Genomic DNA, 13,972 nt, shown 5'->3' on the forward strand with positions numbered 1-13,972 from the left:
TTATTGGCTGTAGATGACAATTTGAAGGAAACTTTGTCAATCATTTTAGATTTTTTATCATCGATAAATAAAACAAATACTTCATGTGGAATAAAATTGTAAGTGGTCTGTAATGGCCTATTTGTTCAGAAACAGAAATTACTTTTAGTGGCAGACATTTATATACTCTAAAATGTTAACACAGTCTCTGCACGTTCTGCCATTGATAGTACAGTGTAAGGCTGTAAACTAGAATAGTCTTGTTCCATGTATTCTTATTTTATGAAGGTGATTCCGTTCATGTTTTGATGTCCTGCTTTTCATGCTGAACACGTTTTTTGAAGTTGTCACAGCAAGAAAAAGTAAAATAGTATGACCTAAGAACACATTTTTTGTGTTACAGAATGGAGTTTAAGACATTCAGCTGCTATGACAATTTCGTGCCTTGCAACAACAGTGGTGCTCCTGATCACACTCCAACGCATCATGCTCTCCAACATCTTGAACGTTTATTACAAGGTGTATCACAGCGACTTCGAAATGTTAATCCCGCACAACTTGCAAGTGCTGGAAGCCCAGCAGCAAGTGTGGAAAAGGAGGTAATATTTTAAATATTTAAGTGATTTGTCAAAGCCATAAAATCGGTTTAATAAAGGAGGCTTTAGTACAACTTCTGGCAATTCAAGTGTGTGTACAGCTCCCCCCTAAACACACACACAAAACACACACACACACACACACACACACACACACACACACACACACACACACACACACACAGAGAGAGAGAGAGAGAGAGAGAGAGAGAGAGAGAGAGAGAGAGTGTGTGTGTGTGTAAAGTCAGGTAGTGTTGTTACTCTTGTGGAGCTGTAACAGAGTTGCTTCTCATGACGTATGATGTATTGCTTTCCCAAGTTGCACCCTGCTATTACTTTCCATCTAAGCTAGAGTTTGGGTCACACTAAAGATAAGTCTTTTACTCCAATTTCACATTCAAAAATGTAGTGGCAATTTAAGGCAATGTGACACAGTACATGTAACGACAAGTACTCTGGAAAGAATACGAAATAGTTTCAGTTTTGGCAGACAGAATACACTGATTCTGTACTCACTTATCATTATTCAACTGAAACTAGTCTCCCATTTGCTGTGCAAAACAGACATTTTGGTGATCTCTGTATTGGAAATGAGTAGTGCCCTGGTTTACTATGCTTTACTATGCCAACACAAAGTAAGTAGTATCTTGAAGTGTACTGAAGGAGAGTTATAATACTGTCTGCATTTCCCAACGGTCTGCATGTAGTGTTACTTATGTAAAAATGAGTGAAAGTTTTTGAAATGTTTGAAATGAGTGAACATTTTTGAAAATGTTTGCAAATCATGTAACTGAGGCAGGACTTAGTTATCAGCTCAGTATTCATCTAGTGGGATGACGTTTACATAAATACAGTAGACGAAATCGAAAAATTATAAATGCATGTAGGATACACTAAACACAGAATTGCTCCTCTAGTCTGGCAGTCAGTGGGTAGTGGGTAAGCCAAGAGAAATATTTTAAAAATTTTAAAAATTGACATTGGAAATTAATGAAAGCATACTTTTTCTGCAGTTTCATTCAGGAACATGAATATTGAAAACAAAATTATTTTTATTATCTAGGACAGTAAGTAATTTAATTGTAAACTGAGTCCTGTTATTTTTAGAACTCTTTGTGTCCATCTGTGTGTCAGTTTGCATACTTACACTCTAATATTTGCTTTCTTGCAGTCTAAAGAAAATGAAGAGAACACACCTCCATTGTGGTGGCAAGAAGGAATCAATTTGGATAAAGCTAGTATTATTCTTATAGGATTCAGCAAAGGGTGTGTTGTTTTAAACCAATTTATTTATGAATTTCATTATTTAAAGACCCTAACACCTGATGATGACACGATGATGAGAATTGTGACCAGAATACAAGATATGTACTGGTTAGATGGAGGCCATGCTGGGGGTAAAAACACTTGGATTACTTCAAGGAGCCTGTTGGAAACATTGACCAGACTGGGTAAGTAAATAAAGAGTTAAACTGTTGAGTACTAACTTTTAAAAATGTGGTCTAAGTAACCATCAACCCCAGTTCACACATCCCGTACCATAAAAGTGTAAATTGTTAGGATTTCCAAAAGTATTATTGTTTCTATCTTAACAACTTAGTCCCAACTACTTTCACATTACTGGTGTACCCTTTTTTCCCTTTAACTTCATGTACCATAGCTCCAGATCACTCCCTTTTTGTTAATAATTGAATACAGCCCAAAAAAATATGTTATATGAAATGACAAATAAGACTCATCTGTTTGAACAAGGAATGTGTAAATGGGACAGTAGTTACCAATTCCTTCGTTTTTTCATGCCCTTATAAATACAGTATTTGAAGAGAACGGTGTGAAGAATACAAAAATGTAATTCTGTCATGGATAAATCCTGTTGAGACATATATAACCAACCATATAAATTAATATAAACAAGAAAATAATGTAACACCAGAAAAAAGCAACACTAAAACTTTATTTTCATCAGAGCCTTCAAGGATTAGGCTTTTGGTGTGTTCCATCTCAGAATTGTTCATGCTGTTTCTTTGAGCTACATCCAATGTTCCTCCTGCCAGTTGAGTTATATTATATTGCTGCTGTAGTTATTCGATCAGTAGACATGTTGGACATGGTATTTCCAGTTCAGGCAGTATTTATCAGCTACATTTGTAATAGGTTCAACATTTTGTTTTTGTTTAATGTTTCTTTTATGGTCCAACAATGAATATCTCACTAAAAAGTGGAAGAACTTCATCTGAATCTGGCCAATTTTAGCTGTATACCATCTGAGGTGGGAAATTTAAAATTGCACACTATATATTTAAACACTCTTACTTGTTAACTTATTTGTTAATCTTTAACAGTTTTGGCTGTGATGGGTTCCAGTCCTTGAAATGGCATCATTTTTGTTTTATCTGTTGATATTTTCATTCTGTATATAGCGGCAGTTTGACTCTATTTGTGTATAGGAATTTGAACCTTTCCTTCAGATGGTCCTATTATTATCTGATCATCAGCATAAAATTAAAATTATCACTTCTTAATGTGTCATTTAATAAAAATGAACCATCTATGAATGATATCAATGTAAAAATTAAAAATGGGGGGGGGGGGGGGGGGGGCAGCCTTGTCTGACTCCTTAATTGACATCATCAGATTCTGTCCCATTCCTCACAGTATGGATCCTCATTTTATTGTTTTTGTATAATGACTGAATTTCCTTAATCATATGTGCTGGAACTTAAATGCTTTTAGTGATTCCCACAGAACTTTCTGCTTTACCTTGTCAGATGACTTTTCACAGTCGATAAGAACATAATAAGTTAACTATCTAAGTTGCTTTCTTTTCTTGGTTAATTGTGCCACAGTGAAAGACAGTCAGAACATGATGCACTTTTTCTAAAAGCATGTTGTACTGCTAACATACGTGTTTCCACTATTGGTATGAAACTCTTGTATATAATTTTATCATATAGGTTGCAGCAGAAATTTAGTAGACTTATTCCTTGGTAATTTGTGAGTTGTGATTTATCACCTTTCTTGCAAATAGGGCATACCAAAACTTCATTCCATTCATCTGGCCCATGATTGCTCAGCTAGCAAACATTCATAAAATGTAAGAGACTAAGCTTTAGTTGATCAGATGCACATTTAATCAGCTCCGTGTTTATATTATCAGTACCAGCTGTCCTTTTTGATTTTTTATGACATTTTACAGCTCATCCCTTGTTATCATATCTTCAGGTCTACAGAGTTGCTGGTACTGGTGTGCATTTCTGTTTCTTCTTCATGAACAGTTCACAGACGTTTCGAGTATTTTAACCATTTCTTTTAAGATACTACATTTAATTGTAAAGTATCTCCTTCCTGTTTCTCCAAGAGCTTAATAATTTGGTGTGCTTTGTTTTGTCTTGTGTTAATATCATGTTCTACTTTACTCGCATATCAATCCCAATTTTCCTGTTCAATTTTTCGTAGTTCTATCTGTAGTAAAGCAGATTTGCTTTTATAATTATCTCTCTAATTCACATTATTAGGTAATGACTAGGTTTTTAGATGCACCTCCTTTTAACCTTATATTAACTTATTAGTATGGTCATTCCAAATCATTAATCCCCCTTGAAATTATTTCTTCTTCCTTATTCCTAATGCTTCAACAGCTGTGTTGATAGTATTCCATTCTCTATTTATGTTGTTCTTTACTAGTTTTCATTTGACATTTCTCATTTAGTCTCATTTGGTATAATAGTTTGATACTATATTGGTGGAGCAGGTGCACCTATGAGTTCTTCCATCTGACTAGATGTTTATGTGTGGAATCTTTCATATTTTTACAAAAGTTACATTAATTCTTTCTAAAAAAGTGTTGTCATCCATGCCTTTTTACTTTCAGGAATATAGTCTCTTGTTGATGCTGTACCTTTTGGTGCCCATGTAAATTTATAGATGTCACAATGTTAAAGATGGACTCGCCTTCGGGAGGACGATGGTTCAATCCCCTGTCTGGCCATCCTGATTCAGGTTTTCCGTGATTTCCCTAAATCGCTCCAGGCAAATGCCGGGGTAGTTCTTTTCCCATCCTTCCCTAATCCGATGAGACGGATGACCTCGCTGTCTGGTCTCCTTCCCCAAAACAACCAACCAACAATGTTAAAGAAGGTGTTTCTCACACATGATTCATCGTGTATGGCAAACTCTTGTTAGTTTCTTTCCATTGATATTCAGTGAAATTTCACCTTATGTATGTACTACATCTGTGATGGGTCTCTTACCCAATTGGTCATTTAAGTCTTGCAATACTCCATAGTACATCATCACATAATTCTGAAATTCGATTGTTCCCCATAATTTCTTTTTTATTTCATTTATGTTAGCAATATTGATTTTCAGAATGAAATTTTCACTCTTCAGTGGAATGTGCGCTGATATGAAAATTCCAGGCAGATTAAAACTGTTTGCCAGACCAAGACTCGAACTCACGAATTTTGCCTTTTGCAGGCAAGTGCTCTACCATCTGAGCTTCCCAAGTACAACTTGCAATCTGTCCTCACAGCATTAAATTCCACCAGTACAGTTTAACATTGATTTTAGCAATGCCTAGTTCTTTTCCCAGTTCTGTTTCTGTATGTATCAGACCTTCTAATGTTCTCTGTTGCTATTTTAAACATTTCTGATATGTGATTTGTCACTGCTCTTTACGCTATTTCTTTCATAGCTCAATGTATATGATCAATCTGATTTGAAATTTTCCCTGGATTTTTGGCCACACGGGGTAGTTGTGTGGTCTGAGGTGCCTTGTCATGGTCCGTGCGGCTCCCCTTGTCGGAGGTTCGGGTCCTCCCTCGGGCATGGGTGTGTGTGTTGTCCATAGCGTAAGTTAGTTTAGGTTAAGATTAAGTGGTGTGTAGGCTTAAGGACCGATGACCTAAGTAGTTGGGTCCCAAAAGACCTTACCACAAATGTCCCTGAATTTTTAGTAAATCAAATGTCTCCTAGGCGTATCACATATGCTGTGCATGGGAATAGGTTAGAAGGGAGGGATACATCACCCAGACCACAGTTTGAGAGGGGCACACCTGTTGTGAGGAGTAGGGGAAACAGTTTTACTTATTTGATAACTGTGGCACACGTTTTCCACAAACCTTTCTAGTTTTTATGTATATAGACTGAAGCAGCGAGTGAAAATTTGTACCGAGGCTGGGAATTGAACTCTGGTCTCCTGCTTACTAGACAGGTGAGTTAGCAACTGAGCCACCTTGGTACAGCTGCACAAATTATCCTGGCATGCCTCTCCCATTGATCCAAATTCGCACTGCTGCCCCAGTCTGCATTAAATTCCCCCTTATACACGAACAGACTTGCTGAGACTCTCGGTGTTCCAGCATAGCACCTCACCGTCAAATGTAAATAGGGGGATATGCAGGTACTTTTACAAATGAAATGAGACAATTTCAGAGACTTACTTCAGACTTAATGGTCTCTTAGATATACGATTATATAGACTGAAGCGGTGAGTGAAAATTTGTATCAAGGCCGGTAATCAAACCTGTATCTCTTGCTTACCAGTGAGGCAATTCAGCACAGCGGTTCGCACAACTTCACGAATTCCCCTGCATACCTCCCTCCTCGATCCAAATCCTCATTGCCACGTCACTGCCTAGTAAGCCTAATGGCCCAGGTTTGATTTCTGGCTGGGTCAGAGATTTTATCTGCTCAGGGACTGGGTGTTGTGTTGTCCTTACTATCATCATTTAATCCCCATCGATACGCAAGTCGCCGAAGTGGCGTCAGCTCGAAAGACTTGCACCGGGAGAACAGTCTACCTGACAGTAGGCCCTAGCCACATGACATTTCCATTCCAAAACATGGAAGATTCTCAGCAAATTTGTTCATATATGAGGGAAATTTAAAGAATACTTGGGGGAACAGTGAGAATCTTGACTGAGGAGGGAGGCATGCCAGGGTAATTCATGCAATTGTGTGAATGGATGTGCCAAAATGGCTTAGTGGCTAACACACATGCCTAGTAAGCAAGAGACCTAGATTTGATTCTCAGCCTTGGTACAAATTTTCGCTTGCTGCATCGGTCTGTTATACATAAAATCATATCTGTATGAGACCAGGAAAGTCTCTGAAATTGGGTCATTCATTTCTAGTTTGTTGAATTGTTTGCAGTGTTGAAAACATTGAAAGCTGACTGCGATGTTAATATTAGGTATGGTGTCTTTGCACAGCCCTGCTATAAATATTATTGAACTGTGGCATACAAAACTTCTGCTACGTGGTCCTGTCATTTAATATGCTTATTAAGAAATAGACTTCATTCAAAAACATGAGGTAGAGCAAAGACAGAAGACTCACATAAATAAAAACAATGAATTATTTAGAGATAAGGAGATGACTCACTGAAAGGCAGAAGCACTGTCTTGTCGATAGGCACACAAACAAAAGGTACAGAGCTTGGCTAGTTTTCGAAATGCACTTGCTTTTTCTAGCTTTCTTTTTCTACTCACCTGCACATGCCTGTCTTCCTACATTGTGCTCAGTCAACTGCCAGCTCTTTACTGGCCCATGGTTAGTGTCTAGGGGTGAGGTGGGGGTGTGGGAGGGAGGGCGACATGAGGTATGGAAAGAGGCAGGAGGCAGGGAAGGAATTTGGGCAAGCGGCTCATGGGAGAGTGTGAAGCCATCTGTGGGCTAGGTAGGGCTGCAGGTAGAGAGGCAAGTGGCAGATGGCTGGGCATGTGATTTCATAGACTTGGACATGAGATAACAGCAGGCAGCTAGCTGATGTGTTGCCAATTGGCTCAGCGTTTTGGGGCAGGCGGTGGCGCGCACCCACACACACACACACACACACACACACTCTCTCTCTCTCTCTCTCTCTCTCTCTCTCTCTCTCTCTCTCTCTCTGGATGCAAGTTACCTTACATTTAAGCAAGGAAGATTACAGGAGCAAATGAAGTCTGTAGGGATAGCTCCCATCTGTACAACTCAGAAAAGCTGTGATGTTGATGGGGAGGGTCCAGATGGCATAGGCTGTGGAGCAGCCATTGAAATCTCACATATTAGGCTCTGCTGCACGTTGTACCACTGGGTGATTCACCATGTTTTCGGCAACAGTTTGCCAGTGCTCATTCATTCTAGTTGACAGCTGGTTGGTTGTCATACCAATGTAAAACTCTGTGCATTGGTTCCAGCAGAGCTGGTATATAACATGGCTGCTTTCATAGGTGGCCCTACATCTGATGGGCTAGGGTAATTCTGTAATGGGACTGGAGTAGGTAGTGCTGGGTGTGTGGACTGGACACGTCTTGCACTTGAGTCTTCCACAGGGTTATGATTCCTGTGGCAGGGGACTTTTGGGGGGGGGGGGGGGGGAGTTGGACTTTTGGGGGGGAGTTGTATAGCAATGGACTAGGATGTTGATGAAGTTGGGTGAGCAGCACAGAATACCACCACCACTTTGGTAGGGATTGTAAGTATCTTAGGTAGGATGTACCTCATTTTAGGGCATGATGATAGATAATCAAATTCCTAGTGAAGGATGTGGTTGTCATTCCAGTCTGAGGTGCTATTGGGTGACAAGGAGGGCTCTTCTTTGTGGTTAGTTCTTGGATGAATGTGAGAATCGGGTATGTGTGAAGATATGACACACGAAATTTGTGAATTAGGTCTGGAGGGTATTACCCTATTGTGGCTGGTTACATTGCTCCCACCTAAAGAATCTCGGCCTTTGTTGATTAACATCTCCAGTCAGTTGTGCAAAACCTAGCATCCCTCATTAAAGATACTAACCACTTCCTGCACTAGCTCTCGACCATCCCCACACCCTTACCTTCTGGATCCTTACTTACCACGGTTGATGCAACCTCCATACACCCAAATATCCCTCATGCCCTTGGCTATGCTGCGATTGAGCACTGCCTCTCCCAACTCCTTGCAGACTCCAATCCCTCCCTTCATTCCTCCTACACCTAACCAACTACATCTTAACCCATAACTTCTTCACTTTTGAAGGGAAGCCACACAGACAAATTCGTGACACACCATGGGCACCCATGTGGCACCATCCCATGTCAGTCTCTTCATTGGTCATCTAGAGGCAACATTCCTAGCTTTCTAAAACCCCAAACCCCTGGTCTGGTTCAGGTTTCTTCTTACAATCTGGATCAGAGACCAGGAAACACTCATTTTTCCACAGTCTCAACACCACCTCTCCCATCCACTTCACCTGATCCTCCTCCATCTATCGTGCCACTGTTCTAGATGTCAGTCTCCTCCTCTCAGACGTTTCCATCCACACCTCAGTCCACATCAAACCCACCAATCACCAACAGTACCTGCACTTCGACAGCTGCCACCCCTTCCACACAAAAAAAATCTCTCCCCTACAGCCTGGTCACCCACAGTACACACATATGCAGTGATGAAAACTCCCTCGGCTAGTATGCTGGAGGCCTCACAAAGGCCTTTGCAGACAGGCAATACCCCCCCCCCCCCCCCCCCCCCAGACCTAATTCACAAACAGATCTCCTGTGCCATATCATCACACACACCCGATCCTCACATCCATCCCGAGGACCAACCACAAAGTAGCATTGCCCTTTTCACCTAGTCATTACCCTTTTCACCTAGTAACACCCTGGACTAGAAAGATTGAACCATGTTCTTTATCAGGGCTTTGATTATCTGTCATCATGCTGTGAAATGAGGGGCATCCTAAGATACTTTCAGCCCTCCAAAGTGGTGTTCCACCGCCCACCCAACTGCCACATCATCCTAGTCCATCCCTATGCAATTCCCATTCCCAATCCCCTGCAACTGAGATCATACACTTGTGAAAGACTCGGATGCAAGACCTACCCAATTCACACACGCAACACCTTCTCCTCTAATCTTCTCATAGGATTATCCTATCCAGTCAGAGGTCGGGCCACCTGTGAAAGCAGCCACATTACATTCCAGCTCTGCTGCAAGCATTTCACAACATTTTACATTGGTGTGGCATCCAATCAGCTGTCAGCTAGAATGAATGGCCACTACTAAACTGTTGCAAAAAACAAGATGAATCACAACCTGTGCCATCTGGACCCTTCCCACTACCACCAGCTTTTCTGAGCTGTGCAGAGGACCTTTCTTTACAGCACATCATTCGCTTCCTTTATCTCCCTTGTCTGAATGTAAGGTAACCTGCTGACTGCCCTCCCCTCCCGTCCCCCTCCTCCAAATAGTGTGTGTGTGTGTGTGTGTGTGTGTGTGTGTGTGTGTGTGTGTGTGTGTGTCCGTCCGTCCGTCCCACAACTGGCAAAAGGAAGTGCTTTCTGATAGCCGGCTAAGCTGTGTGCCTTTTGTTCACGTGACTATTGACGATGCAGTGCTTCTGCCTTTCAGTGAGTCATCTCCTTAATTCCTAAATAATTAGTAGTTCTCAACCAGAACTTCCTCTATGATTGACAGTTGTTGTACTACTTAGAGCTCTACTCATATGAAGCAGCCTTTATTTGTAGTATGTGCACAAACTGGTAAAGCTTGAGGAGTAAGCAATCCTTTTTCAGTTAATATGTGGCTGCCAAATATTATTGATTGTCCATAATTGTAACAGATTTATCTCATTAATTACAGAGTTATTGAAAGTTATTAAAAAATTACTGAAATAGGCATTTTACAATTTGATGTTTTAAAAATACTGGAAAAGATATTGTTTGCATTTCACTAATCATAAGCTACTAGAATGTTTTGTAGATCGTAATTATTTCTGTCCTGAGTACATAGTACACATGTGTACAAATGATTTTTGACACCACAGCTTACCAAGGCAGGTTATGCTAAATGATGATGAACGTTTTCCATTCTGCATTTCAAAGGATATGGCTAAAATTGCTTTTGAACCAAGTGACATTATAAGGTTCAAGGCATTCATTTGTAAGCTGTTGTGGTTTTTCTAATCAGATGACATGACAAAATGTGCAGTTAACCTGTTTATGCATACTTATTAATACATACCACACTGACGAGCTTCTAAGGTTTTCTATTGTAGCTTAGTCATTCCTTATTACAGACTCAGTCACATCTTCAGATAATCTGAACCTCATTTAAGCAGTTGTTTCTACTTCCACAGGTATAGGCATTCACATCCATGTAACTCCATATCAAGTGAATGATGACCGAAGACCCTGGATAAGAAAGGAAGAAAAGACTTTTGGTGACCTACTAAGACGACTGGGAGCACCTGTTCATAGAACTCTACACTTTGAAAATCAAGTTGCAAGTTTGTGCACACATTTTGAGGTCCTTTCTGTGTTTCGACAGACAGATTAGTGAAGCAGTTTTACCTACATTGCACATCGTTATGAATGCAGACTGATATTGGTGTTATACCTTTGATACAAAATGATGAAATGCCTTTCAGATTCAAAAAGAGATAAAGAACTTCATTTGCCTTTAGTTATGGCATTGCACATTATGCCAGTTTTTTCATTAAATTAGATGGCAAAGGATAACACAGTGTTCAAGAGAAGAGAATAGTGTACAAACAGTGAATTGCTGTGGAAGAACATTATTGTTCTTGTTGTTATAGGACAACTTCATGGTGCAATTTAGTGTGTGATAAGACAGTTTAAGTTATAAAAAGTGCCATGCCTTTGGTAAATGATTTTGGTTTATGAAACATTGTGCTTTAATGGATATCTATAAAAATAATACTTTCCATTATTAATTTAATAAATGTATCTGTCTGTACAGTATACAGATGCCTCTCAGACTTTCAGTGTAAAAAATTCAAATTCTCTCTCTCTCTCTCTCTCTCTCTCTCTCTCTCTCACTCACTCACTCACTCACACACACACACACACACACACACACACACAGACAGACTGATTTTAAACATCCTGTAGAGGTTGAATATGCAGTCAAATCTGAAAGAAAGCTAACAATTGAGATATAGTGAACCACAGGCAGTAAAAATTAGTCATTTGGAAAGTGTTGCCAAAAGTGTTTGTTTTTAAATGCTGAAAAATGTTACCTCCAGAAGATTTGATGAGCATTTCACTGATTAAGTGTTACTTATGTTGAGTCAGTAGTTTGTGCTGCCATGTAATACAGTTAAATTCTTTGCAGTTTCATTTCAGTCAAATGAAAATTGTGCATCTTGGTTGCCCAGAGAACATTTACAAATTAAATTATATTTACCATTGGATGGACAGAGCTTAAATGATTGTCAGTTATTAAATATATTCATTTTCATTTGTCAGTCAAAATTGCCTTCTTTCTTTTTCTTAAAAACAACACTGTCACTACCAGATTCAACAGTTGTTATGATCAGATGGCAGTTATTTCACTTGTAATATAAAAGGACCAAACAGGTGCTGGTCGTGGACTATATAGCAAGAAGAGCATTTATTTCAAAGAGAGAAATAGAATAATTTAGGTAAAAAATTCAGATAGTGTATTTGTACGTATTGTGGAAGATATACATGAGCATAGCAACTAACTACAGCACAACAGTGAAATGAGACTTGTCATTTCTATCCATAAAATTTTCAAATATTTTGATTTATTTTCAGGAGACAACTCGGATTTACAGCAGAGAAACTGTGCTGTAAGAGCAATTCAAAATTTTTACAATGTATTACATTCGTTACTATGACAATTACAAAATATTTGTTCAGACTGTCAGATTGCCAGCCACGAATTCTTCAATAGAATAACTGCTGTACTGTAAAAATACAGAGCAGGCTATTCATTTAACCAGGCTCCTTGTTAAATTTATGCATGCTGCCGCCACTGTCACCCCACACCCGTCCCCAACTTTGTTTCTTTATTATTATTATTATTATTATTATTATTATTATTATTATTAACAGTTGCATACCAATGGTGGGGTCAGTAACTGACCCCAACGAAGTTTGTAGGCTAAAACTCCTGTCGTGTTCAGTAGTTTATTTAATAAATACATGACATTTATCGTAATTATAATGGCTACAATCGACAATAAGAACAGCTTTTGGTTTGCACCCATTGTTGATTTATAGTGATTGTTATAACTGAAGGTGTAGCAGGTCAACAATCACCACTCGCAGTCAACCGGTAGACAGCGTGGTGTGTGGAAGATAATATCTTTGTGGCATTTGACAGAATGTACAAGATGATGAAATTGACAGATGACGAAATTAGTAATTTGCTTGAGAGTTCAGACAATGAATTTAGTGCTGAACTATCAGAAAGCTCAAGCAGTGAAACTGAAGATGTAGTCATGGAAATTCCAGATCAAGTAGTTTCTGACAGCAGCGAGTTGCATAAAGGTGAACAGGGTAAGTATTGATTTTTATTACTTTTTGCAGATATTTTGGAGTATATTACGATATGTGTCTCGGTAGAGTGCTTAGTTTGCTAGTGTTCGGTTCTGTTTTCATATTTTTATAGATATTCAACCAACAAGAAGACGACCCAGGCCGAAAGCACAAATTGATCAACGTGAAAAAGACATGGTGGCCCCGTCAAGTATGATATGGAAGAGAAGCCCTTACATAAATCAAAGGAGGAGGTCTATTGCTAACGTAATGAGAACCCCGAAAGGAACTAAGCCAGGGATAAAACCTGATACACCAGGTAAAGCTTGGAAATCTTAGGGAATCATCTGAAGATATTTTCATAATTTTCATAAATTTGAAAGCATTTGAAAAGGAAGAAATTGTCAGCAATTGGAATTCTATTTAACTGTGGAATCCATAGACAGAACAAGGACAGTTTACGTAATATATGTAGTAAACAAAACTTTCCGATGTACCGAGCTTCATTTTCGGAGCATAGACTGAGGCTCTTACTGAAGTGCTTGCGTTTTGATGATACTCTAACTCGAGCAGCTAGAAAACAGATCGACAAATTTGCTTCTTTCAGGGATATATGGAACATGATAGATAGTAAATTTCCTGAGTATTATAATCCTAGTGAGTCAGTCACAGTGGATGAAGAACTTGTGACCTTCCATGGGCAATTCCCATTCAGGCTATATATTCCAACAAAACCAGGAAAATATGAAATACAGGTGAACCTGTTATGTGACTCAGATACGAAATACTGCTTCGCTGCGTATCCCTACGCTGGAAAGCACGCTAACTAGAAGAACCATAACAGTGGCCCTGAAATAGTTAGAAGATTGATTGAAATGTCTAATTTGAAACAATCTGGAAGAAATGTTACCATGGACAGAAAGATCACTACCGTTCCACTCGCATCTGATATTTTGAAAGAGAAAATAACTACAGTTGGCACTATTCGAAGTGACAAACGCTATGATCCTACAGAACTCTGTCCTGTTTCTCTAAAAAAAGCTACACCGGGAACAATCCGATTTACCTTTAGTGATGATGCCACTTTAGTCAGTTACGTGCCTAAGAAAGGAAAGGTTGTTACAGTAT

At 39.2% G+C, this 13,972-nt stretch overlaps 1 protein-coding gene across 10 annotated transcripts in view; it reads left to right on the plus strand.

Moving 5' to 3' along the window:
* The window catches only part of LOC126268863 (mitochondrial protein C2orf69 homolog), a 242,620-nt gene extending 231,060 nt beyond the window's left edge, over window positions 1–11,560 (plus strand). For all 10 annotated transcript variants that reach the window (XM_049973945.1, XM_049973950.1, XM_049973951.1 and 7 more), the window contains 3 exons: window positions 383–578; window positions 1,747–2,026; window positions 10,675–11,560. In XM_049973945.1, the coding sequence (XP_049829902.1) occupies window positions 383–578; window positions 1,747–2,026; window positions 10,675–10,874 (676 nt within the window). In that variant the 3' untranslated portion in view covers window positions 10,875–11,560. The remainder of the gene's footprint in view (window positions 1–382; window positions 579–1,746; window positions 2,027–10,674) is intronic.
* The last annotated feature ends 2,412 nt before the right edge of the window (window positions 11,561–13,972 follow it).

This window comes from Schistocerca gregaria, chromosome 1, assembly GCF_023897955.1.
Source record: "Schistocerca gregaria isolate iqSchGreg1 chromosome 1, iqSchGreg1.2, whole genome shotgun sequence".
Lineage (NCBI taxonomy): Eukaryota > Metazoa > Arthropoda > Insecta > Orthoptera > Acrididae > Schistocerca > Schistocerca gregaria.